The 25947-nt window shown below is 48.9% G+C and overlaps 3 protein-coding genes across 4 annotated transcripts in view; all 3 read right to left on the reverse strand.

The window, feature by feature from the left end:
• Nucleotides 1-242: 242 nt before the first annotated feature.
• SF3B4 (splicing factor 3b subunit 4) lies at nt 243-5947 on the reverse strand. Its single transcript, XM_012462552.2, has 6 exons — nt 5840-5947; nt 5279-5407; nt 4494-5036; nt 3955-4161; nt 766-939; nt 243-654 (listed from the first exon to the last, which is right to left on the reverse strand). Exons 1-6 carry the CDS (start codon nt 5871-5873, stop codon nt 467-469), a joined length of 1275 nt encoding a protein of 424 aa, XP_012317975.1. The 5' UTR covers nt 5874-5947; the 3' UTR covers nt 243-466.
• A 1113-nt stretch (nt 5948-7060) lies between these two features.
• MTMR11 (myotubularin related protein 11) lies at nt 7061-15621 on the reverse strand. The gene is given in 18 exon segments (XM_012462551.3): nt 7061-7859; nt 7861-7992; nt 8298-8591; nt 9029-9211; nt 9775-9948; nt 10387-10553; nt 11068-11138; nt 11374-11440; nt 11845-11969; nt 12054-12142; nt 12297-12384; nt 12934-13069; nt 13190-13268; nt 13731-13873; nt 14042-14102; nt 14328-14449; nt 14898-14988; nt 15317-15621. Coding segments are annotated over 18 exon segments (2148 nt in total). The 5' UTR covers nt 15383-15621; the 3' UTR covers nt 7061-7799.
• Nucleotides 15622-16492: 871 nt separating this feature from the next.
• Nucleotides 16493-25947, reverse strand: part of OTUD7B (OTU deubiquitinase 7B) — a 65525-nt gene continuing 56070 nt past the window's right edge. For both annotated transcript variants that reach the window (XM_064370626.1, XM_012462553.3), the window contains one exon: nt 16493-24106. In XM_064370626.1, coding sequence (XP_064226696.1) covers nt 22898-24106 — 1209 coding nt within the window. In that variant the 3' untranslated portion in view covers nt 16493-22897. The remainder of the gene's footprint in view (nt 24107-25947) is intronic.

Raw genomic sequence — 25947 nt, forward strand, 5'->3', positions numbered from 1 at the left:
TCATGATACTCTGACATCTTTTTTTTTTTCTTTTGAGACAGAGTCTCGCTCTGTCGCCCAGGCTGGAGTATAGTGGCACAATCTCAACTCACTGCAACCTCTGCTTCCCGGGTTCAAGCAATCCTCCTGCCTCAGCCTCCAGAGTAGTTGGGACTACAGGCGTGTGCCACCACACCTGGCTAATGACATCTCTTCTTAAAGAAAACGAGAAAAGGTACTGTTGTCAAGGAAAACAGCACAACTAAACAAGGAGTTCAGTTTTATTTTCTCTGTGCATCTGCAAAATACTCAGGACCAACATAAAAAAGTAATACCTCCTGTGGAAAAAGTTACATTAAAAAGGGGAATGGGGTGGGGTGCTGAAAGAGATTAGTGCCTTAGCCCCAAGGAGCTAGAGCATCTCTGACTGGTCCAAGGAATTGAAAAGATATTGGGATGATGTAACAGGAGGAAGGAAAATGTGAATTTACTGAGGGAGAGGACCCCGAAGCGGGCCTCGAGGGGGAACTGGTGGCCGGGGAGTGGGTCTGGGTGGAGGGAGAGGCCCCCGCTGGTAGCCATAGGGTGGGGGTCGTGGAGGGCCAGTGTATCCATGGGGGGGCATCAGTGGAGGAGGTCCACGCATACCATGTGGAGGCATAGGACCTGGGTGACCTGCAAGAAGTGAAAGAAAAGTTAGTAAGGGCATGGGACAAGGGGTGTACCTACAGGAAGTTGTTAGAACATGATAGGTGCAGGTGAAGGAGGTGGCTAGAGCCGACTTACCCATGGGAGATCCGAATGGAGGCCCTCGGGGGGGCATGCCCATTGGAGGAGGTCCAGGATGAGGCATTCCAGGTGGTGGTCGGGGCGGTGGCTGCCCCCCAGAGCCTGGGGGTCCAGCATGGGGATGTCCTAAGCCATGAGGGCCATGGTGTGCCAGCTGCATCTGAGACATCCCTATGAAAATAAAACAGACACAAAAAGAAAAGAGACAAAGAGAAGAGGGCAAAGAAAATGGAGAAAGGAAGAGAAGAAAATTAGAAAGGCAGTGACATCAGAAAGAGGACTATATAGAAAAAAGGGTCTAGAAAATAAGGCTGGCTGCGCACAGTGGCTCATGCCAATAATCCCAGCACTTTGGGAGGCCTAGGTGGGAAGATCACTTGGGCCTAGGAGTTTGAGACCAGCCTGAGCAACATAGTGACACCCCATATCTATCAAAAAAAATTTTTTTAATTAGCGAGGAATGGTGGTGAGTGCCTATAGTCCCAGCTACTCATGAGCCTGAGGTGGGAGGATCACTTGGGCTCGGAGGTCAAGGTTACAGTGAGCCATGACTATGCCACTGCACTCCAGCCTGGGTGACAGAGTAAGACCCTGTCACCAAAAAAATAACAACAACAAAAACACGGCCAGGTGCAGTGGCTCATGCCTGTAATTCCAGCACTTTGGGAGGCCGAGGCAGGCAGATCACAAGGTTAGGAGTTCAAGACCAGACTGGCCAACATGGTGAAATCTCGTCTCTACTACAAATACAAAAATTAGCTAGGCATGGTGGTGCATGCCTGTAATCCCAGCTACTCAGGAGGCTGAGGCAGGAGAATTGCTTGAACCAGGACCCGGGAGGCAAAGGTTGCCTCCAACCTGGGCTACAGAGCCAGACTCCATCTCAAAAAAAAAAAAAGAAAGAAAAGGGTAGTAAAAAGTGCTCCCTATCCTTGACCCCATTCCAACAGCACAAACCAACCAATCGCTCAACGCCTTACCCTCTTTGCTTGCTTCTTCCATGACTTAGGCACTGTAATGGTAATGCTGAAGTATGTAACAAGCAGAGTGATAACTCTGTTGATAGGATTTGAGAAAGTAGCAGAGGACATACTGTCTAAGCAAAGATCTGATTATAAAGCATGAATATTTCAGGAGGATAAGATCATGTAAAGAGAGCCTCCCAAGCAGAAAGACTACCATGTACAAATCACAGGTGTCTCAAACAGCACCGTATGTTCCGGGAAATGCCAGTAACTCAGTACCAGGAGCAAAATGCAGTTATGGAAATGACGGGGCAGGGGCCAAACCGTAAAGAGCTGTGAATGCTACGGTAGTGAGTTTGGGTTTTACTCTGTAGATAAAAGGGAGCAACGGAGGAATTTTGAGCATGTGTGTGCACATCTGTGTTTTACAAAACTTACTCTGTGAAAGTAGATCAAAGTTAGTGAAAACTGGAGTCAAAGTGGCCGGATACTACTACAATAAATCAAGTGTAAAATGAAGGAATGAGAGACTCAACTAGGGCACTGGCCATGGGGAGAGTTGCCACTGACCTAAATAAGACTTGGTATTAAGAGTGGGGTAATACGGCACAGTCAAACATAGCTCTCGGATTCATGAATTAAGCACCTGAAAAACACGAATACTAGAGGAAGAACAGGCCTGAAGGAGAGGGACAGAAAAGTGGCACTATCTATTAAGCAGCAGCATTAACGATCTGGAATGTTAAAGCTATGAACTAGAGATACAGAGCTAGGAGGCATCAGCATATATGCCAATTAAAACTATACATATATGCAGAAAAGAGAAACAAGCACAAAGATCTACGCACAAGTTGACAGAAGTCTATCGTGGTAGCTAAGCTTAAGGAGTCAGAGAAAGAGGGGGAGGATCTAAAAAAGCAGAAGCAAAGAGACAAGAATTTCTGTTGTTGTTGTTGTTTTTTTTTTTGAGACAGAGTTTCGCTTTTGTTGCCCAGTCTGGAGTGCAATGGCATGCTCTCAGCTCACCGCAACCTCCGCCTCCTGGGTTCAAGTGATTCTCCTGCCTCAGACTCCCAAGTAGCTGGGCTTACAGGCAAGTGCCACCGTACCTGGCTAATTTTTTGTATTTTTAGTAGAGATGGGGTTTCTCCATGTTGGTCAGGCTGGCCTTGAACTCCCAACCTCAGGTGATCCACCCGCCTCAGCCTCCCAAAGTGCTGGGATTACAGGCATGAGCCACCGCACCCAGCCAAGAATTTATTTTCCTTTTTTCTTTCTTTTTTTTTTTTGAGACGGAGTTTTGCTCTTGTTGCCCAGGCTGGAGTGCAGTGGCACAATCTCAGTTCACTGCAACCTCCGCTGCCCAGGTTCAAGGGATTGTCCTGCCTCAGCCTCCTCAGTAGCTGGGATTACTGGAGCGTGTCATCACGCCCACCTAATCTTTTGTATTTTAGTACAGATGGGGTTTTATCATGTTGGCCAGACTGGTCTCAAACTGCTGACCTCAGGTGATCCATCCAGCTTAGCCTCCGAAAGTGCAGGGATTACAGGCATGAGCCACCGTGCCCAGCCGAGATAGGAATTTCAAACAGGAAGACACGACTCGTTTCAAGTACATCAGAGGTCAAACCAGATAAGGAGAACTGTCCCCGAGATTTGGCAATTAAGTTACCACTTTGAGGTGGAGTTAGAGGAGAGAATGGAACTAAAAGTTAAAGAAACAAAAAACAGGCCGGGTGCAGTGGCTCACGCCTGTAATCCCAGCACTTTGGGAGGCCGAGGAGGGTGGATCACGAGGTCAAGAGATCGAGACCATCCTGGTCAACATGGTGAAACCTCATCTCTACTAAAAATACAAAAAAATTAGCTGGGCACGGTGGTGCGTGCCTGTAATCCCATCTACTCAGGAGGCTGAGGCAGGAGAGTTGCCTGAACCCAGGAGGCGGAGGTTGCGGTGAGCCGAGATCGCGCCATTGCACTCCAGCCTGGGTAACAAGAGCAAAACTCCGTCTCAAAAAAAAAAAAAAAGAGAAAGAAAAAGAAGAAATGATTTCAGACTGGTAGCTGTTAGAGAGTATTTTGTATGTTTTTATAAGAGAATGTCTGAAGGAAAGGAAAACTCTGAAATCGTTACTGTTGAGGAACAAAGAGCAGCAGGGTGAGTGGTGACAGAGATGCTCTACCAAGCTCTTCCCACCCTTTCCCAACAAAGCACACCTACCTGGATGGGGCATCCCACCTGGTGGGAATGGATGAGGATGTGAGTGTCCATGACCAGGATGTCCTGCCCCTGGGGTTCCTGCCGACGGGGGGCCATGTCCTGCAGCCCCAGGAGGCATAGGTGGTGGGGGCATGGCTGGGGGTATCCCAGGTGGGAGGGCTCCAGGAGGCGGCACTGGGGGTGGGAAGGAGCCAGGAGGTGGCATGCCTGTAGAGGAAATGGAAGAAGGAAGAGTTAATGGTAGTGAGGAGAAAATGTCTTTAAAGAGCTGACCATATTTGGCCTCTCCAGCCAGGGTGAGTTCTTTGCCCCTCCTCCCAGTGCTCTAAAATCAAAAGCAATGTTAGAATAGTCAAACAACTTCAGCTTCCCAAAGATACCCAACAACATTCTCCTCCACCACTTCCCATCACTCACTGACTTCCCATCACTCTTCCCATCACTCATTGACTCACTGTCCCTCTTTCAGACTCTTTTTTTCTTCCCCTGCCCCACTCCCCCAACCTTAAGGACAAACATATTTTAACCAAAAGCCTTACCAGGTGGAGGAAGCCCAGACCCCAGTGATGATACCACAGGATTGGGGGCAGAGGGTGGAGGAGGTGCATCTGCAAACAGCTGATGAGGACGGTCAGCCTGGGAGAGTGGGTTCTGAGCTGCCAAAAGTCGTTCGGCTGCTGAGCCATGGCGCTCACCCTTGGAGTCCTTCTTGAAGGCATAAGATACAGTGATAGGGCGGTTACAGAGGTACTGCCCATTCATGGCTTCAATTGCTGCATCCGAAGCATCAAATGAAGCAAAATTAATAAAGGCATAACCTTTGGAGTTGCCTGTGTCAGGGTCCCGCATAATCTTAGGAGTTTGTAAGATGACCCCAAAGGCGCTGAAAGTATCATAAAGCAACTTCTCATCAATCTCAGGGTCCAGGTTGCCAATGAAAATGTTGGCCCCTACATCCAGGTTTTTGTTGTGGGCTGATGCCTTGTTCACCCGTATTGGCTTTCCATAGAGTTTGATCATGTTCATGATCTTAATGGCATAGTCAGCATCTTCCTCACTCAAGAATTCCACAAAGCCATAGCCTGGAGAAGGGAGAAGTGCAGGTTAACAACCTAAGTGAAGAGATTCAAAATGGGGTAAAACTCACCTACCCTCTAATCACAAAGAACAAGAAATAACCTCACTTTACTTGAGAATAGCTCCAGAAATAAACTGAACTGAGGCTTAAAAGAAAGAAATCTTTAGGTTGCTCATCTCATTCCAAAACAGTTGTGAATACTGCTGGGACCCTCCAGGAGCAATCTGCCCCTTGCCAAGTACTCACCTTGGTGCTGGCCAGTGACTCTATCCTTTGGCATGTGGGTGTTGACTACTGGTCCAGCCTGGAGAAACAGTTCCCACAGCAGCGGTTCACTAACCTTCTCATCCAGGCCCCCGACGTATACAGTGGCATCTGAAGGGAGGGAGCAGAAAGTTAGGGCAACAGTGAGAGTATAACAGGAAAGGAGGTGATGGAAACATGAAGATGGAACCCAACTAGGGGAACTGGGGACGGGGGTAGGGTAGGAGAAAAAAAAAATACGTTTAACCCTTAAACCTCTTTCTTCCCAAGACTTAGGAAATCTTCTCAAGCCTAATTTAGTATTCTGGGTGGATTTTTTTGTTTTTTTGAGTGGAAAGGCAGCAGGGGATTGGACATAAAAGTATCACACCCACAGGCCTCAGCCAGCACCCAGCCACCCCGCCCCCAGCAGGCATGGGGCCGGTTTCGCGCCCTCTGGGGAACCGAGGAATTCAGTTTCCCACCCCTGCAGAGGCACTGCTGGCCCTAGTCGGGACCTCCTCGCCACGCTGAGCGCATTCCAGATTCTCCCCCTCCAGTTACCCTGGTTCCGCTCGGAGATCGGCCCAGCAGCCATGGCGAAGGAGCTCCCGCCGTCTCCCAGCAGCGGTTCCGCTCTCTGACCTCAGCCCAACTTCCACTTCCGGGGCGAAGGCTGACGTATGGTGGGCGGGGCCGCGGAAGAGGAGGTGCCTGGAAGCAGCGCAGCCATCTTAGGAGCCTCCCGGACTTTACCCCGGTCGGCCGAGTCGTTGGCTTCTACGCAGCTGTGCCGCTGCTAGTGGTTTAAGCGAGGAGAGCTAAACGGAAACGCTCAGACCCTCTTAATGCACTGCTAGACTTGAAAGAATCACATTGCTCCAAAAATGTAAATTCGAAAGCTAAAAGAACAAGGCTTTACTTTTGCTATATTTTGTGGCCACTGATTCTTTTGTTGCCCAGAGAAGAATGTGCTGAAGAGTCCCCCAGTCGGAGGACTCGGCTGCTTTCAGGCGAGAGGGAACCTTACATCTCGCCTGCAGCCTTCTTGCAGATTTGGCCTCACAGCCCTGATTTGGGCTGGAGGTACTGGTTTTCCCCCTGGGGAGGAGACTGCGGAATGTCTGAGCTGCAGTGACGTCTGTGCTCACCTCGTAATAACATGGGGAGGGGGAGGGTGGTGGGAATCAGGCTGCTCCGAGGGTGTGTGACCACAGCTGATGGATGGGTGGATGGGCTCAGAGACTTCAGTCTGGATTTCTAGAACACTCTGGCCCCAGCGATATCTTTTTTTTTTTTTTTTTTTTGATACAGAGTCTCACTCCGTCGCCAGGCTGGAGTGCAGTGGCACGATCTCAGCTCACTGCAACCTCCGCCTCCCGGGTTCAAGCAATTCTCCTGCCTCAGCCTCCCGAGTAGCTGGGACTGCAGGCATGCGCCACCACGCCCAGCTAATTTTTGTATTTTTAGTAGAGACAGGGTTTCACCATGTTGGCCAGGATGGTCTCGAGCTCTTTACCTCGTGATCCGCCCGCATCAGCCTCCCAAAGTGCTGGGATTACAGGCGTGAGCCACCGCGCCCAACAACATCTTTACATGCTCGTGCCCCATCTGACCCTTTCCCCAAACCGCACTTTAATTCTGCAGCGCCTCACCAGACCCAGTTCCTCTGTTTAGCAATATTATGGTGGATGCCCTCCTCTCTTGGGTCACACCCACCTTTTACCCACCACTCTTTGCTACCTAGGAGAATCCTTTATTCAAACACAAGAAACAATGCCAGCAATGTGTATAAATATTATGCTTTAATGAACCCCTTAAATAGAAATTCCACTACAAAAATACCCAGAGGAGACAGGGTGTTTCCTGTATCCACCTCATTCTCATAGAAAACTGTAAGGAAAGAAACAGAAGTTGGAATTAAAGCAGCAGCAAGGCAGGGCCGTCTTGTTGGAACTAATGAACAGCATCTCTAATCTCACAATTTAACATCTGGTTATCCAGAAGGGATGGAATTGGCTTAAAAGAACCGATCATTTTCTGGATTGTTTTTGTTTCTTAATTCTTCAAATCACAAGAAACAAAAATATCTGCAGGAACCAAACAAGACAGGACAAGAGTCGGAGCGGTTAACACCGCCATCTGCAACAGAAACTCACATCTTCTTAGTGAACCTGTTTAACGGCTGGTGTGTGAAAGCTGCAAGTCCAGATACAAAAAAAAAAAAAAAAAAAAAAGGATTAAGGCCTGGCACAGTGGCTGTAATCCCAGCACTTTCGGAGGCCGAGGCAAGCGGATCACAAGGTCAAGAGATCGAAACCATCGTGGCCAACATGGTGAAATCCCGTCTCTACTAAAAATACAAAAATAAGCTGGGTGTGGTGGTGAGTGCCTGTAGTCCCAGCTACTCGGGAGGCTGAGGCAGGAGAATCCGCCGAGATCGTGCCACTGCACTCTAGCCTGGTGACAGAGCAAAACTCCATCTCCCTGCCCCAAAAATGGAAGGATTAAACAGAACCCTCCTCTACCCCAGATCCTCTTCTGCCCTGCCTTTGAGAATGCCAGCAATTTCCATGGGATTGAGAGGGAATGGTATTTGGATCTCTTTTCTTGGAGTGATCCTCAGGAGATATTCTTGGTGTCCATTTCTGTAATAGCTCCTGAAGATGGGATAGCTCATCCTGGAGGCCAGAGATTATGGGAGCTGAGAGGCCAGTCTGGGGAGGAGGCAAAGAGGAACAGAGGAATACTGTTGCAGCTCTGGCCCTCTGCTTCTAATTTCTGTCTGCTACCTCTGGTGTCTTTAACGCTGTTTCCCCTGCCAGCTATGCCCTAAATTCCACTTAATCTAAGCCACAAGCACTTTCCCCTACCTCCTACACTCCCAAACCCTGTTTGATGCCAACAGGAGTGGAACTGTCCCAGTGCCCCCATCCTCCAGCTCCTTGCCTTTCCATCTCCTGTTCATCTGGTTCAGCAGTCAAGTTCTTTCTCCCACTTCCAGTCCGTTTTCCCTTCTTACCTGGACCTCAGGCCTTCCCCTCAGGTAGCAACGTCTCCAGAGCCTGATCTGAGGTCCCAGATATCCAGGCAGCAGCAGCCCTGGAGGTAAAGGGCAAGCTCCCCAATGTGAGGGGAGCCCCCATTCCTGGTCAGCCAGGCTTTCAGAGGAGATAGCAGGTCGAGGGAGCCAACGAGAAGAGACTGCCAGCAGGGAGGGACTGTCCCGCCAAGGACAAAGCTGATTCAAGGGGGTCAACGCCCCTCTAGAGAAGAGCCACACAGAACTGGGGGGTCCAGGAACCAGGAAACTCGGCTAAAGGGAAAAGGAAATCAATTGGCAACTGAGAGACCAGATAACCCTAGTTACCCCGGTCTGAACCAGGATGGGGTATCCTGCGGCCACCCGCTCACTGCACTGGTGACTAGAACTCCAAGCCTCCCCATGAGAACTCTTCTACCTTCCGCATCTAGGCCTCAGGACTGATTAAGGTTGATTTTAGGGAAACGTATGTGTGCATGAGACAGGAAGACGAGTAAACAGACTGGAGTAAGGACAAAAAGGATGCCCTCTGTGCTATTCTAGGACATCTGTCTTCCTAGGGACAGCCAGGGACTATAAGTGACAGCTGCAGAAGAGTAATGGGGACCTTTCCCTAAGGCACTCAAGACATTGTGTCTTTCACTTCTCCCTGTCTGGCGGCATGAGCCTGTGGGAAAGTCAAGGGAATTTAGGAAATTTAGACACTTCACCTGCGGTCTAGGGAGCCAGGAATCTGGGCAGTGTTCCAGATCATAGCCAGGATTCTGGAATTGTAGTATCTGTGCACTATTGTAGCGTAAATCCCAGTCCCAGACAGACAGCTGCTGGTTAAAAGAGTTCCCAGCTGGGGGCTGGGAGTATCCTGGAGTGTAGACTTGTGTATATGAGTTTAACTGGACAGAGGAAGCAAGGAAAAGGATGGTTACCACAATCCTCCAACATCTAGAGACAAATCGTGACACCCTCCCCTCTTATCCTAGGAACGACGTAGGGCAAAAGCCCCATCCTGAAAGTGAGAATAAATCTCCCCCTCCCCACCCACAGACCTCACTTCTCATAAAACAAATGAAGACCTCACGCCTGTAATCCCAGCACTTTGGGAGGCCGAGGCGGGTGGATCACGAGGTCAAGAGATCAAGACCATCCTGGTCAACACGGTGAAACCCCGTCTCTACTAAAAAAAATACAAAAAATTAGCTGGGCATGGTGGCGCGTGCCTGTAATTCCAGCTACTCGGGAGGCTGAGGCAGGAGAATTGCCTGAACCCAGGAGGTGGAGGTTGCGGTGAGCCGAGATTGCGCCATTGTGCACTCCAGCCTGGGTAACAAGAGCGAAACTCCGTCTCAATTAAAAAAAAAAAAAAAAAAAAAAAAAACAAATGAAGACCAAACTTCCCAATGGAAAAAAAAAACAACAACACACATACATACACAAGTCAAAAATCGAGGTGACTGACCTGTCCACTCTGCTTTCCGCGCTCCCAGGGGGTGTTTCTCAGGAAGGTGAGGGTGTCAGGAACCCTGACACTGTCATGAAGAGCAAGAAGGAAAAACTCAGAGAATTCAAAATCAGCTGGAAACTGCTGGAGAAGCTGCCAGACGCAATCGAGGAAGAGGAGAAACACTGGGGACTGAGAAGGAGAAATTGAGAGATTGGAAGGGATTATTGGGACTCCAAGAGGGAGGATGATGAAATGATAGGGGAATGGGGAACACGGGGAACAGGGGGCACTATGGAAGTCAGGGAATGAAAATCTGAATGGAGAGTAGAAGGGGTTGTGGGGCCTCACTCATCTGGATCTTCATCTCAGCCTAACCTTGGGGCCCTTCTGACCTGATTCACCTCCAGTGGATTATACGAAAGAATATTCTCATTCTCTTACTTCTTTTTTTTTTTTTTTTTAAGATGGGGTTTCACCATATTGGTCAGGCTGGTCTTGAACTCCCGACCTCAGGTGATCCGCCCGCCTTGGCCTCCAAAGTGCTTGGATTACAGGCGTGAGCCACCGCGCCCGGCTCTCTTACTTCTTTAGTAATATCCCTCCAATGCCGTCCCGAATTGTTCTCACCTCTTCACTGGCCCCAGTTCCCCCAAGCCGAGTCAGGAAGGGGTGTCCAGCTGCCACCCACTCTCGCTGCACTAGTGATTGGAAGCCAAACAGCGTTCGGGCTTCAGGAGCTGAAAGCAGCTGGACGAGTGAAGAGAGGAGGCCATTGAGATCACGATCACCGCGCTCTGGGTGATAAAGAGGAAGAAGGGACAAAGAAGAGGGGTCCAAGAAACTAGGGCGGGAGAGAATGAGAAGAGAAACACGGCAAGGAGAAGTGAGAGGCACAGCGGGGAAAGGTTTGGGGTAGGCAGGATTCAGAGAGCACATAGAAGTGAAGAGAAAACAAAGACCTTGAATGATTCACTTCCTAGACTCCACCCGGATAGAAATACCCAGTTTGACATGTAAGGGGCAGAATCACAATTCTCAAACCAGCTTCCAAACTGCCCTTCCCACCCCAACCCCAGTCCCCATCCACTGATGGAAGGAAAGGAACAAAGGGGCCAAGACCATCCTAGTGTCAGGGACCACACGTTGTAGGGGGCCGAGGTAGCACTGAAGGTAGAGAGTAGAGCTTGTGGGCAGTTCCCAGGAACAGGAGAGGAGGATGCCTTATGGTCCTCCCTCCCTGAATGTAATCCGGTCAGGTGGGTGAAGAAAAGAGGCAAAGAATGGAATGGGCTTACCCAAGGAACTCACCTTGAAGTATTACAGAACGAACCCTGGATGTCACTAACACTGAAATGTCACTGGCCTTTCGAAGGCAAGCCCTGGAGGAGCAGGTGAGGAAGAGGGAGGAAGAATGATAAGCCTAGGGGAATGGGTCATGGGATGGAATGAGGCCGACTCCAAATCCTGCCCCTCCTCCTTCTAAAGAGCAGCAAATGGCAGTCTTCTTGGGAAACCGAAGAGAAGAATTAATGAAAGGCCGTTTAGGAGTCCAGGTTAACAGAAGGTTGAGGAAGGCTGAATTATTAATGATGGCTAGAAGAAGCGAGGGAGTACCTGACGTGGTCCAGCCATCGTGTTCCTTCCAGGGCTGAAAGCCATTTATCCTCAGCCACAGATGAATCTGTTAGAGGGCAGAGAGAGCAGAGGGCAAAGAGATTAGGAGAACTCAAGATTCAGGTTGATAGCCTGCTGGGTTAAAAATAGGAATGAAAAATAATCGTAAATGGCCAGGATGGTTTTCTAAAATTAAACTGTGGTGATGGTTGTACAACATTGTAAATATAATAAAACTCACTGAATTGTATACTTCAGTGAAGGGTAAATTTTATGATACGTACATTATGTCTCAATAAAGCTGTTTAGAAAAGAATAAATTGGGGTCAAGAAGACAGGAAATCAGTGAGTCTGCGGGAGAGATGGGAGGTGAGAGGCTAAAGAGCTACTCAGCTACAGCAAGCAAAGGGTTGACCAGGTTAGGGGCAGCAGACCTGCAGGTGAGGGTGAGGGTTCAAAGGTTATTCTCACCAGGCAGGCAGAGGGCTCTGAGCCTCAGGTGGGCAAGTTGGACATCGGCAAGGCTGGGCAGCTCATCCATACTGTCCACCAGGACAACATCCGAATGCCCAGCCTGGAGCATCGACTCCACCGCTCTGGAGGGGAGGGAGTCAGGAAGTAAGAGAAGGAATCTGTCCCGAGCACCTAACCCTTGATTCTTCTCATCAAGCCTCCCTCACCTGATATCCTCCTTGTTAGGGTCGCTGGCTGTATAGAAGCCTCCGCAGCGGAGAAGATCACTGCCCCCAGGGTGATGCCAGGACAAGCGCTTCAGATGGGGCAGAAGAGGGTCACTGTGGGAGAAACGCCTAGCCACGCTACCCTTGCCCCCATGCTGACTTCACAGAGGTTCCTCCCTCCACAGGTCCCCAGCCTCCCATGACCCTCTAATCCACAGCCATGACCCTGACCCTCACACTGACCGGTCCACGGCCCTGATGAAAGTGGCCAAATGCTCTCCTGATCTCACTGTCCAGAATTCGGTTAGGGACCCAGAAGTAACGAGGGAGGCTGGGAAATGAGAGTGGGGTTACAGTTTGGCTCAGCGACTTCATTATAATGTAAAGCTGTTATTACAAGGAAGCTGCGTCAGAGGGATCATTCCAAGGGATCTCAGGTTAAGGGATCTAGGAGGTAAGGGAGATACCTTTTTTTTTTTTTTTTTTTTGGAGTTTCACTCTTATTACCGAGGCTGGAGTGCAATGGCACAATCTCGGCTCACCACAACCTCCGCCTCCCGGGTTCTCCTGCCTCAGCCTTCTGAGTAGCTGGGATTACAGGCATGCACCACCACGCCCAGCTAATTGTTTGTATTTTTAGTAGAGCCGGGGTTTCTCCTCGTTGGTCAGGCTGGTCTCAAACTGCTGAGCTCAGGTGATCCTCTCACCTCGGCCTCCCTAAGTGCTGGGATTACAGGCGTGAGCCACCGCGCCCAGCCTGGGAGATAGCTTTGTGGACATCCTAGGAGGCTGGAGATTGTGGGAAGCCCTAGCTTTAGGGGATCAAGGAACTAAGGGAAGACTGGGAGAGCAGCAGGGTTGGGGGGCACTGGGCAATCACCTGGTGGCTACGTCGAACCTCTCGTTGACCGTGCTGACCCTCCAGCCTCTGGCTCCCTGCTTCTTCCGCTCAGTCTCCCAGTCTTCTGCTGTCTCCATGAGAGGAATTGGTGGTTTTCTGGAGCCAGAACCCTGGCCTAGAACAGGAGGGAGACATACAGGAGGAAGGAGAAAACCAGAGACAGCTTCTCAGCATTTTGTCCTAGGCCATCTCTGCTTTTTCAGACTCTTCCTCACCCTAAAGCCCCCTCACTCACCAGCCTTGCTCGGGGTTATCCCCAAATACTGTCGGGCTTGACTGCTCCGAGCTCTGGCTTGGACAATGGCCATGGTCACCTGTGGAGGAAAGGACATTCCATCCTTTTGGCTTAGACTGAGTAAGTGAAAAGAAGGAAACGGAGCCCATGTGTTGCTCTACTCTCTTTGCAAGAACAAAGAAGAACAGTGAAGACAGTCTCTAGAGAAGGGGGCTTCCTCAGGCCGTGGGGACTGGGGTCGGGAGGACAAATCTAGAACCACAGAATCCTAGAATGATCATTCTGAGAGGAATCCTGGTTTTCGAGAGGAGGAAACTCGCCCACAGTCACACTGCTGGTAATTGGCAGAGTCAGGCTAGAGGGCAAGCTCCTTACTCTCATTACCACGAGATCATTTATCCCAGCCTTTTAGCCTTTCCTTGAGAGAAGCAGGGGGAATGATATGAGGATCCCGGGGGGCTGGAGGAGTCTCAGAAATTGTCAGGGAGAGGATCCCAAGGTTCTGGGGAGAGGAGGAAGCCTCAGGTTAGGGGCCTCTTACCTGAAAAGCCTGAGGCTCTAGGCCTCCAGCCTCAAAAGCAACTCTGAGCAGCCGGAAGTCTCGGCCATGAATCAGAATCTCCTCAGGGATAAATTTAAGCAGGGACCCTGGACGGAGGAGCTGGACTCGGGACAAGCCGCTCACTGAAGTCAAGAGGTACAGAGCAGTGTATGGACCAGGGTCCCTCCAGAAGGGACTCTTCCAGCCCGTCCCACTCCATCCCTGGCTGTTTTCTGAGAATAGAGGAAGGATGAGGAGGAGGGAGTTCCAACACCCCCAGCGAACTCCTTCACCAAAAGCCCCCAACTTACCAGCCTCCAATCGCCCAATGTTGACCAGGGCAAAATCATATTCACTGCTCAAGGGAGTGTCCTAAAAGAAGCATGTGACTGATGGTACAGACATCTGAAATAGCCCTCATTTTCCTACCCTGGCAGCCCCAACCCCTCTAGGGGGCAACCACCCTAGAGAGAGTTCCCATTGATTCTCAGTGATACATACAAGACAGCCCTGAACCCATAATGTTTGCCTAAATTCTGCTAGAATCCCCTACCCATTTCCCACTAGCTGTCGTTTCTGGTGCCCCAACCATCTCACCTGATTCCGCTGCCATCCACAGGGCTGGAAGGTGACCCTCAAGTTGGTACAGATCAGGGTTCCAGACAATTCTGGTTCCAGCCCCTTCCTCACCCCTGGGGCCCATGCTAGGATCTGCTCCCCTAAAGGGAAAGAAGGGAAGCCCCGTTATGACTATTCCAAGTGTTGCCCACTTGGAAACATCCACTCCTCTGAGACAGGGAGATCTAAATGCGGACGATGAAACTCCTCCTCTAAGCCCTCTAGAATGTAAGCTTCTGAGGAAAGATACATTTTTAAAAATTTATGTAACTAGAAAAGAGTCTAGAACAGGACCTGGCTCATACCAGGCACTAAATATGTATTAAATAAGTAAATTTCAAAAGGGGTAACAGGGTCAAGGAAACAGAAGGAATGTCACCATCCAACCATCAGCCAGCTCCAGAAGCTGCCGGGGAGGACAGCGAGCCTCAGGCAGAAGCACTTTGAGGCAGGAGAGGAACACAGGAGTATCTTTGGTGAGGGCATGAAACAACAGTGCTGCAGGATGGAATTTGGAGGAGTGTTTGGAGAGTGACAGGGCATTATTACCTGGGAGGCATCCGGAGGCCAGGCAACTGCTAAGCTGACGACTCCGGGGCTCCGGCATCCTGCTTTCCTGGACGGATTTTGGTCCAGAGAGCTGAGGGGGGCATAAAGTTAACCCCTAGGCCTCCCCAAAGGCAGCTGCCTTCAGAGGCCTACACTCACACTCCGGGGGAAACTGAGATCAGTGTCTATGGGGAGCTCCAGACAGACCAGGGCTGGCAGACAGTCAAGGGAGGGGCTGGTTAATGGGTAATGAGACAACGAACTTGAGACTATGAAAAAGGCAGACCAGGCTCCATCAACAGAAGCTGATAGCACAGACACACCCTCCTCCTCCTCCAGAGCCTTTGCTTCCCCCTTTTATCTCCACCTCATCCCCATTCTCACCCTCTTGCCGACCTCCCCAAATTCTTTCTCCTTACCCCCATCTCTGGCTCCTCCTTCTGGGGGGCAATGTTGAAACTCTGGCCCCGGCCCCCCCACCACATTTCTCTGGCTCCATCCGGGGACGGAGCAGTTAAGGGTGGGAAACCTCAAGGATGCTCACCCCACTGGGGAGAGGCGAGTCTTGCTGAGAAGAGGGGAGTTAGGGAGAGCGGGAGGGGGTTGGACACAAGGGAGAGGAGCATTTGAGGTGCACAGAGCAGAGTTTGGAGGTCTTTGGAAAGGTGTGTCCAGCCCAGCCTGTGAAGTCTCCTCGGAAACTTCAGTCGACTCTGGAGAGGGCGGGAGAGATGCCCAGCCCCTTAAAGGAGAATACACACAATTCTGGAAAAGTGGAAACAGTGGGGTCTGAGACAGATGGTGGGGGAGAAATGGGGCCTGAGAGAGAAATACCTACTCCCTTCTTTACCCCAATCCCAGACCCTGTTCTCTTCCTGTTCATGAGTCCCAGAGATCGTTTGAGGGGAGCAGTTCTATTGATGATGAAACTGGAATAATGGGCTACCTCTCTGGAGTGTCTCATTGATGACTTCCCTTAGAAGCCCAGTTCTTTTGTCTTCTCACAGGGGCTTGGGGCAGGGAGGGGTAGGAATGTGAAGGTGGTTCAAGCCTCCTTGCCACCTCTTCCGGAAAAAATGAAAATTAGACCTGGGGTGATTTTTGTCAGGAGAGGCCCAAGCATTAGGTGGGGACGCAGGGAAACTGGTTACAGTGTTTTTGCATATCTTTCTGTAGAGGGCGTGAAACAGACATCATGTGAAGTGCGCAGTGGAGAAGTGTGAAAAGAGATGGAAATGTGTCCAAGATGCAGTGACAAGTACAGGTATGTTTGTGTGCGAGTCCTGGGAGTGAGGGTGGGAGGTGCAAGGAAAGCATCTTAGCAGTTAACCCTGCCCATCACGCAGCCACACAACCAATTGTCAGTAAGTGCCGATTCCCGTATGTGACTCCACCCCTCCAACCCAGACACCAGATCTCCAAATGAATGATTCATGTTCAGGACTTTCCAGGTGAGGGCTGGAAACCTCTTCAGCTCAACAGTCCATCTCCCGTCCCTCCCATCTGCAACCCAAGAAGCAAAGATGAGTAAGGAAGGCTGGGAACAAGGACAGAAGTCAAGGAGCTGCAGCTCCTTTAAAGGAAGGGGACTTGGGGACAGCAAAGCAAAAATCTTTATTTAGACATGAAAAAGACAGAAAATAAAATACAAAATAAGAGTTAATGAGCTGCTGTTTTATTGCTTTTGAATCTACAGAGGCAGCAATCCTTAGGTGGGGGCCCCAGTTTTCCAAAGTCACACTCAATTTTCTCCTCCCCTGGTACACCACCCTTCTGGCCTCAGCTTTCAGTTTCCTGTCTTGGCTGCAACTGTGGAAACAGTGAAGATATTGTGAGCCAGGAAGTCAGTCTGGAACAAAGAGGAATACACCTGCTGGGAAGGTGGCCCAGAAGTCTGAGTCTAGAAGTCCTAAAGGCTACAGAGCACCCACCCCATATCACTCCCATGCATTCCACGGGCCTCAATCTCTTGGGGGAAGAAAATACTTCCCAAGGTCTGTTGTAATAAGAAAATAGGGGCCAGGCACAGTGACTCACGCCTGTAATCCCAGCACTTTAGGAGGCCGAGGCGGGCGGATCACTTGAGATCTGGAGTTCAGGACCAGCCTGGACAACACGGTGAAACCCCATCTCTACTAAACAAACAAAAATTAACCGGGCTCAGTGGCACACATCTGTAGTCCCAGCACTTTGGGAGGCAGAGGTGGGTGGATCACGAGGTCAGGAGTTTGATACCAGCCTGACCAACATGGTGAAACCCCATCTCTACTAAAAATACAAAAATAAGCTGGGCGTGGTGGTGCATGTCTGTAGTCCCAGCTACTCAGGAAGCTGAGGCAGAATGTCTTGAACCCAGGAGGCGGAGGTTGCAGTGAGCCGAGATCGTGCCACTGCACTCCAGCCTGGGCAACAGAGCCAGACTCTGTCTCAAAAAAAAAAAAAAAAAAAAAAAAAAAATTAGCTGGGAATGGTGGCTCACACCTGTAATCCCAGCTACTCCAGAGGCTGAGGCAGGAGAATCGCTGAGTGGAGCTTCCAGTGAGCCAAGATCTCATGATTATACTCCAGCCTGGGCGACAGAGCAAGCAAGACACCCTCAAAAAAAAAAAAAAAAAAAAAAAAAACCAGGAAGAAGTGTGTACTACAACTTTTAAATCCCATTATCCACGTTCCTTCTCACCACCATCCTTCATTTAAGAGCCTCATTCTATTCTTTAGCACTTTGCAGTGTGGAGACAGTGGAGGAACACAGAGAGAAAAATCGGGGGGTGGGGGGTGGCTCACGCCTATAGTCCCAGCACCTTGGGGGCCGAGGTGGGCAGATCACCTGAGGTTAGGAGTTTGAGACCAGCCTAGCCAACATGATGAAACCCTATCTCTACTAAAAAGAAAAACTATAAAAATTAGCCAGGCGTGGGGGTGGGTGCCTGTATTCCCAGCTACCCAGGAGGCTGAGGCAGAATTGCTTGAACCTAGGAGGCAGAGGTTGCAGTGAGCGCCATTGCACTTCATCCTGGGCAACAAGAGCAAAACTCCCGTCTAAAAAAAAAAAAAAAAATCGGGGAAATCAGGGGAGAAAAGAATTGGGCAATTTGCATTTGAATTAGCACCTAACCAGGAATGGAATGGGCAGGAGCTGAGGGTTAAGACTCCTCTCACCACCCCACACATCCCCAGTAGAAGTACTAGATAAAGGGGAGGGTGGAAAGGCAAGGCGCTGTATCAGATTTTTCCATTTTCAGAATCTTGGTCTGGCTGCAGGTTTGTGCCAGGAGTGAAGGCTGCTGGGAGGGGCAGCGGGAGGAGGGAGGTGGAGTTGAATGACTCACAAGATGAGTCACATATCCAGTTATAAGCACAGAAGGAGGCCAAGGTCCTTCCCACCCCCACTCCTCTTAACTACTGCCAGCCAGCTTCCGTTGCTCTTTTCTACTGCCCCTTATCCACATGGCCAATGCAGGAGGTGGCACGGACAAAGTCTACATGGGGACATCGAAATAAATACTTTGTTACCCAATTGACGTATGGGGGCAAGACACCCTGTGATTTGCAGACTGGATGTCTGCAAAGTAAAAGAGACAGAATGCCTACATGACTCATCCAAATCTACAGTTGAAAGTCCTGGTGGGAAAGAAGGATATTAGAAAAATCTGGAGTGCAGGTGATTCCAGGCTGGGAAGGTGTTTCTAAGTCTGTCTTCTTCTCACCTGTGGCTGTATGTCTGGGGCACTCACTCATTGGAGAAAGACACAGAGGCCGGATGCGGTGGCTCATACCTGTAACCCTGGCACTTTGGGAGGCCTAGGCAGGTGGATCACCTGAGGTCAGGAGTTCAAGACCACCTGGCCAACATAGTGAAACACCGTCTCTACTAAAATACAAATGTTAGCCGGGCATGATGGGAGGTGCCTGTAATCCCAGCTACTCAGGAGGCAGAGACAGGAGAATCGCTTGAACCCGGGAGACGGTGGTTGCAGCGAGCCAAGATTACACCACTGCACTCCAGTCTGGGCGGCTGAGCAGGACTGTCTCCAAATAAAAAAATAAAAAAATAAAAAAAGACACAGAGTCCAGAGGTGTCTGAGTAATTCAAGGACAATCATCTCTGAAAATACTCCTTTACTGAGAAAGAAAAAATGTGACTGGAACCTTGGACACATGAGTAAAAGGAGTAAGAATGGCAAAAGTTAGGTTCTCAGAACACATTCAAAACCAGCTTCATTCTTGCGGGCTCAGTATCACCCCACAGATATATAACATGAAGTCACTGCCAGTTCTTGTCTGTGGGCTTTAGTTTTGCTTGAGGAAAAAAAAAACAACTGAGCTCATAGAGGGAAGGTACTTTCCTTCCAAGGCCCTCTACAGCACTGAGTTTAATACCATCCCCACTCCTTAAAAAGACTGAATCTTTAAAAAATCTTTTGATATAACTTTTTATTTTGTTGATAAAAACCAGTATGGGGGAAAAACTTCTGGTTAAATCTCGTAACGTTCAATAAACGCAGCATAGGTTAAGGGAGATGTGGAGGCCTATCCTACAGTAATACTCCACTGGAGACGGGGCAGAGCGTGGCAGGGAGGGAGTAGCACTAACATCAAAAGGGGAAAAACAAGAACCCTGAAAAGCTCCCTCCATTAAAAAAAGTAGGTACCCCAGTTGCCCTGGATTAAAGGAAATAAGTGCACTTAAATTTAAGTCTGAGAGATGATATCATCCCTCACCTACGGTTAAAGGGTCTGCCTTCTCTCTTCACTCACATACCGCTCTGTAACTAAGGAATTTTCTGCCCATTTTGAGTGCATGTCATACGCCCCTTCTTTTCTTCTCCCCAATCCAGTAAAGGCATGGGCTTGCCTCTTCTATTCCCTCCTCTTCCCCAAATACTACAAACCAAGCTGAGTCTATATTAATTTCCCAGGCATTATTCCTTCACCTCCCCAACATCCCACTGAGCCCTTCCCCCTAATAATGAAGCAAAACAAACTTCGCTGTCTCCTATAAAATTACATCCATTGTCTCAGGGTCTTTCATCCTTAGAATGGAGAGCTTTTTCAATGCCTCAATAAATAGTTACCTTCCCAAATAAAAAATAATTTATTTCTTAATAAAAAGCTATAAGGCCTAAAGCCCCATTTTACCATATTAATCCCTAGACCACCCTTCAAAATTTCCATCTTTTATTTGAAAAGAAGGCAAAAGGAATTGGGATTGGCTAATTTATAAATAGAAACAAAAACAAACATGATACAAGGTTTTGTTTTTGTTCATTTGTCCTCAGTTTTTAAAAACAAAAGTTTTAACTAGAATCTAATAACAGATCAAATCCAAACACAGCAGTCCAGGGGCGAATCAAAACTTTTCTGGCTTTATTCTCTGGGAAAACCCCTGGTCTGTTTTAATTTCTATTGGTCCAGGCCAGCATCCTATGGTATGAGGGCCTAAATTAGGAAAGTTAGGTGAATTGTGCAAATTTAGGGTGTTTGAGCCACCCGTTGTTTGGCGTGTGATGGGGGTGGAGGCGCACACAGTGGTGTTCTCACTAGTGTTGTTCAAATCACAGAAATAGGGATGTAACTAGGGTGAGGTGAGCAAGGCAGTCGCCTTGGGCAGAAAATTTAAAGAGTGCCAAAAAACCCAGTAACCAAGATGAATACTACTTCAATGCAACATTTTTTAAAAATCAAAATTAATTCATCACTTTATCTTAAATATCCATCGGGAAAAAAATCAAAATTAATGTAAAAAAACTATGATGGACAATGTATCAAATATTTAATAAAGAGGATTCATCCCCATACTTATTCAACTCAGCCTCACTTCCCTCCTCCTAATCCCAGTCCTGTCAGATCCTGTAAGATTTCGTACTTTATTCAACATAAATTTTTTGCAATAATTTTTTTAAATACTGCATTTTTTTTTTAAGTATGTTGCTGAATGAGTTTTACGGCAGCCCCTTAAATTTGGCACCTTAGGGGGGTGCTCATCTCATACCGGGTTCCAGACCTGCCCAGATATATACACATCCCTTCCTTTGGAATCTCACTGCTTCCTTAAAACAAACCTATTTTCAAAGAAAACCCTAAGAATGAATAGCCATAGGAAATTAAATAGGTGACTTCTGAGATTGTGAGGAGAACAGAACCTTTCTAAACCGTGAGCATTTCCAACAAGGACAGTCTTGACTGGCTACCAAGAAGGAAGACACGCATGCACGCACGCACACACGCACATGCACGTGCAACTGCTTTAGATCAAATGTGGGGATTACGTTCCATGGGATGAGTTACGAGTACATACCTCAAAAGAGAAATCCAAACATAGAAAAACAGCCCGTTAATACTCTGGACACGTTAAGTACACTTATTCCCCTTCCTCACATGCACCCGGGAGTGTATACAATTGCATAGTTGACTTTTTTTTCCCGGAAAAAAATATAAAGAAAAAGGAAACTTGGCCCAGGATGGGTCTTCCGGTTTAAAGCTCTTAGAAATGGCTCTGGCCAGAGCATTAGGCTGTCCAGACTTGTGCTTTGTGCAAAATGCAAAGGAGCTCCCCCTACTGTGTCCACATCCCCACTCCCAGCCCCTGGAGAACAGGGATGGGTCAAGGAGAGGGAGAAATCTAAAGACAGATCAGCTCATTGGGAGTTATCTGTGCTCTGTGGTTATAGTTCACTAAAATATATTTCTCTAACTACCTTTTTATAAATTGCCCCTAATCCCCACCCCATATTTCAACATCAGTCCTAATATCAAAAATATCTCTTCTTACAAAGTATTTTTTATTATTTTAATAAACTAACCACAGATTAAGGTCAGCTATGGCTTAACAAAAGAAGCCGGGACATTAAAGTTCATTCTCCAAAAGTAGAGAAAAAGGAGAAGGAACCACTTAAGTAGGAGAAAAAAATCATTTTTTTAAATGTTTTTGCTTGTTGGGGTCTTTTTGTTTCTTTTCCTTAAAAAAAAAAGTTAATAAAATAAGTTCTTTCTACAGAAATGCAGCAGCCACAGAGGATGGTAGTGCTCTATTTAGGTTTTTGGTTTTGTTTGAAACAATCTGGCTAAAATGTCTGTCCTCCCACCCCTCCCAAGGTGTGCTCAAACCCCAATGTATGGTTATTGCTATGGTTAAAAAATAGATCACCTCTGCCCCAATTCACCTGGAGAAAATGCAACACACATGACTGCTCTTCTCACCATGCTCTTCCCTTTCCCACAGGGAACTTAAAAAAATACAATTAAAGATTTAGATGAGGAAAAGATGGGGGGTAATCTCAGCAATCTCTTCTCAACTCTTCTCAAACTGTAACAGATGACACATGACCGGAAGGAAATAAAGCTTAACAGGGAAAGGATTTCCCTTTTAAGTTCCTCCCTTTCCCATCTCAACCAACGGCTGTAAACTACCCCCACCTCCTAACAGGCACCCATGAGCACACGTTACTGCCTTGTCTTTCCAGATCCTTCAAGGGGAAGAATTTATCCAACCCTAATTTCTACCTTAATTCAAATCAATAGCAAATGTGTCCAATTTCCTGCTTCCCCTCCACACTTGCCACTCCACCACCATGTGCTTTCCCCAACCTAAAGAACTTTGGTCTATTTTTTATTGACTGAGAACTTCCTTTGCCCATTTCTCCCCAAGACTTCTGCCCACCTCCCACCCCCACACACCAAACCTTCTCATGCTACTTTCTCTTAGGTCCTTGGGTGGGACCCAGGAGGTTATAAGACAGAATCGCCATCTTTCCCCCTTGTACCTCAGTCCCATAAAGTCAAGCTCTGCAGAGAAATAGTGCAGCCCTTGAGGCACCATCCAGCCCCAACCTGCTCCTGCCAGCCTGGCAGCACTCCTGTGCGCACATATTTAAAAGTTTCCAGCCAGGCTCCCACAAACATTACTGCATTTGCCCCATCAGCATGGGGACTGTTCCTGATGAGCCAATTAGTTGAGCTTAACTTTGTTTAGCCTCCTTGCCCTTCAGTGTTCCAACTGTTCAGAACCTGTGCACCAGGAGCTCCCCACCCGGCTCCCGTTCCCTCCGCCTCAGTTCTTCCCTGTAACAACAGGAACAGAAGTTGTTTGTCTCAGGGTGTCCATAGAAGCTGCAGTTCGGTTGTTTGCATTTGGTCTGGGTCGGGGGAAGCCCCCGGAGACCTCCAGCCCATCCATCTGGCTCAGGGGGCTCTCTGTAGCCATTGCTATAGGAATCAGCCACTCGGTAGGAGGGTGGTAACAATGCACCCCTGTGAACTCCATCCTTAGACTGACTGCCTGGCTCCAGAGAAGGGATGCTGTCCTGGTGGGGGTAGGGTCGCCCAGGAGGGCACTGTCTGGGGAAGGTGGCATATGGTGGTAGGCCCCCGATACATGGACCCCCTGCCAACTGCCTCCGGGGTTCCTGGCAGTGGACTCCACCCCCAGAAGGCCGAGGGATAGTAAAGCCCCCAGGGTAGCCAGTAGAAAATGCCATTGCCTTGGACTCTGCTGGGGGGCCAGTCAGCTGCTCCTCCCCAGCATCTGGCTCTGGCTTTTTGGCCGGAGGAGGGCCACCCGCTATGCCTCCATTCATGATCTTCCTCTCTGCCTCCTTCTGCTTCTGTTCTGCCAGGAATCTCTCCTCAGCATCAGATAGGTAGCGCTGGATCATCTCCTCCTGATACTGGTGACGGTGACCCATCTTCAGGGTTCCAACAAAAATAAACTTCCCCTCCCCTTGCATGGCAGTCCTCAGAATGCTTAGGCTCTGCATCACCTCCTGGCTATACTTGCTCCCTCCGTTACCAACAGACTCAGCTGGGGGCTTCTCAGACACAGGCCCATCCCCAGCTGCCTCCTCCTTGCCACCCTTCCAGCTCTTCAGTGCGTTTTTCTTCTTCTTCTCCAGTGTCTCAGTGCCACTGCTTCCCCCGGACCCTGTCCCCACCCCTCCAGGTTTCGAACCCTTGCCGTGCATCAGGCCCCCCATGTTCTTTTTGAGCTTGCTGCCCAAGGTTTTGCCAAAGCTGCCCAGTTTGTTAGCCACGGAGTCTGCTCTCTTCTTGTCCTTCTCCCGATCTCGCTTTGACTTCTCCTTTCGCCAGCCGCCCTCATTGCTGGTGGAGCTGCTGCCAACTGACTCCTTATCTGAGTCTCCAGACTCCGGAGTGGACCGGGGCTCATCTCCCGCTGAGGCGGTGGGGGACTCAGGCTGGGCCAGAGGAGCCTGTAAGAGACAAGAACACTGTTGACAGTTATCCCAGCAGCCTGGGGTGGGGGAATCCCGCAGGGACCTCTAGCCCATCCATCTGGCTCACTCAGGGAGCTCCCTGCAGCCGAGCCTATAGAAATTAGCCAGGAAGAAGGGTGGACCCCTATGAACTCTGTCCTTGAAGTGACTGCCTAGCTCCAGAGAAGGACTGCTGTCATGATAAGGGAAGGGTCACCCAGGATGGCACTGTCCTTTCTGCGTTCCAGTCAGTCAGCTTTCTCACCCACTGCAATCTGACTCCCTTCTATAATAAGGACATAGCAGAATAAAACATTTCTGCTGATTTAGAACAATGAGCAACCATATGATACGTGGCTTCTGGGTGAGAGGCCCAAACACTAGAATGTTATTATAAATTTCTCTGTCAAATTCTGCTCGAAACTAATCTCAAGAAAGTCTTGACTAATCAGAACCAACCAAGTCTAGCCACTTTATAGCCTCTCAACTTTTTTTTTTTTTTTGAGACAGAGTCTCGCTCTGTAGCCAGGCACCAGGCTGGAGTGCAGTGGTGCGATCTCAGCTCACTGCAACCTCCACCTCCAGGGTTTAAGCAATTCTCCTGCCTCAGCCTCCCGAGTAGCTGGGACTACAGATGCGCGCCACCACATCCAGCTAATTTTTGTATTTTAGTAGAGACAGGGTTTCACTATGTTGGCCAGGATGGTCTCGATCTCTTGACCTCGTGATCTGCCTGCCTCGGCCTCCCAAAGTGCTGGGATTATATAGGCGTGAGCCACCACGCCCAGCCTGCATTCCCTCAACTTTTATACATTCTGCATTGGACTTCATCAATTCGCCCTTACTCCTGTACTCCCGTTCTAACTCAGAACTCACTGAATTAGGAGCTCTTTAAGCTACTCTGTTTCCTAGTACCCAAAACAGAGGTCTATCTACAGAAGGCTCGGGACAAAATAATGATCATCTCAAGTTCAACAAACAGTCCAGAAAACGTTTCTTAAAGAATATGTTTTAGGTTGGGCACAATGGCTCACACCTATAATCCCAGCACTTTCAGAGGCCAAGGCAGGCGGATCATGAGGTCAGGAGTTAGAGACCAGCCTCACCAACATGTTGAAACACCATCTCTACTAAAAATACAAAAATGAGCTGGGAGTGGTGGCAGGTGCCTGTAATCCCAGCTACTAGGGAGGCTGAGGCAGGAGAATTGCTTGAACCCGGGGGGCAGAAGTCGCAGTGAGCCAAGATCATGCCATTGCACTCTAGCCTAGGCAAGCAAGACTCCGTCTCAAAAAATAATAATAATAAAAAGAATGTTTTAGTATTAGATCACAGAGCCTGGTTGGAGAGGAGATGTGGAAAACAGGAGACTAATGGTTTTTAAAAAGCAGGAAAGGGCCAGGCACAGTGGCTCACACCTATAATCCTAGCACTTTGGGAGTCTGAGGCAGGTGGATTACCTGAGGTCAGGAGTTCGAGACCAGCCTGGCCAACATGGTGAAACCCTGTCTCTACTAAAAATACAAAAATCAGCTGGGTATTGTGGCGCACATCTGTAATCCCAGCTACTTGGGAGGCTGAGGCAGGAGAATCGCTTGAACCCAGGAAGCAGAGGTTGCTATGAGCCAAGATTGTGCCACTGCACTTCAGCCTGAATGACAGAACAAGACTCCCTCTCCAAAAAAAAAAAGAAAAAAAAAACAACGAAGGAACGGCCGGGCACAGTGGCTCACACCTGTAATCCCAGCACTGTGGGAAGCCGAGGCAGGTAGATCACCTGAGGTCAGGCATTCAAGACCAGCCTGGCCAACATGGTGAAACCCCTCCTTTACTAAAAA

This window comes from Aotus nancymaae, unplaced genomic scaffold (genome assembly GCF_030222135.1).
Source record: "Aotus nancymaae isolate 86718 unplaced genomic scaffold, 86718_ANA_hifiasm-v0.15.2.pri h1tg000108l, whole genome shotgun sequence".
NCBI lineage: Eukaryota > Metazoa > Chordata > Mammalia > Primates > Aotidae > Aotus > Aotus nancymaae.

What these genes read in the sequence shown, in the direction of transcription:
- SF3B4 (XM_012462552.2), bottom strand. Translation starts at nt 5,873, where the DNA reads ATGGCTGCTGGGCCGATCTCCGAGCGGAACCAGG. An exon ending in GATCTCCGAGCGGAACCAGG is followed by an intron (nt 5,408 to 5,839) that starts GTAACTGGAGGG and finishes CCCTCCCTTCAG; the next exon opens with ATGCCACTGTATACGTCGGG. An exon ending in AGGTGGGATGCCCCATCCAG is followed by an intron (nt 940 to 3,954) that starts GTAGGTGTGCTT and finishes TTATTTTCATAG; the next exon opens with GGATGTCTCAGATGCAGCTG.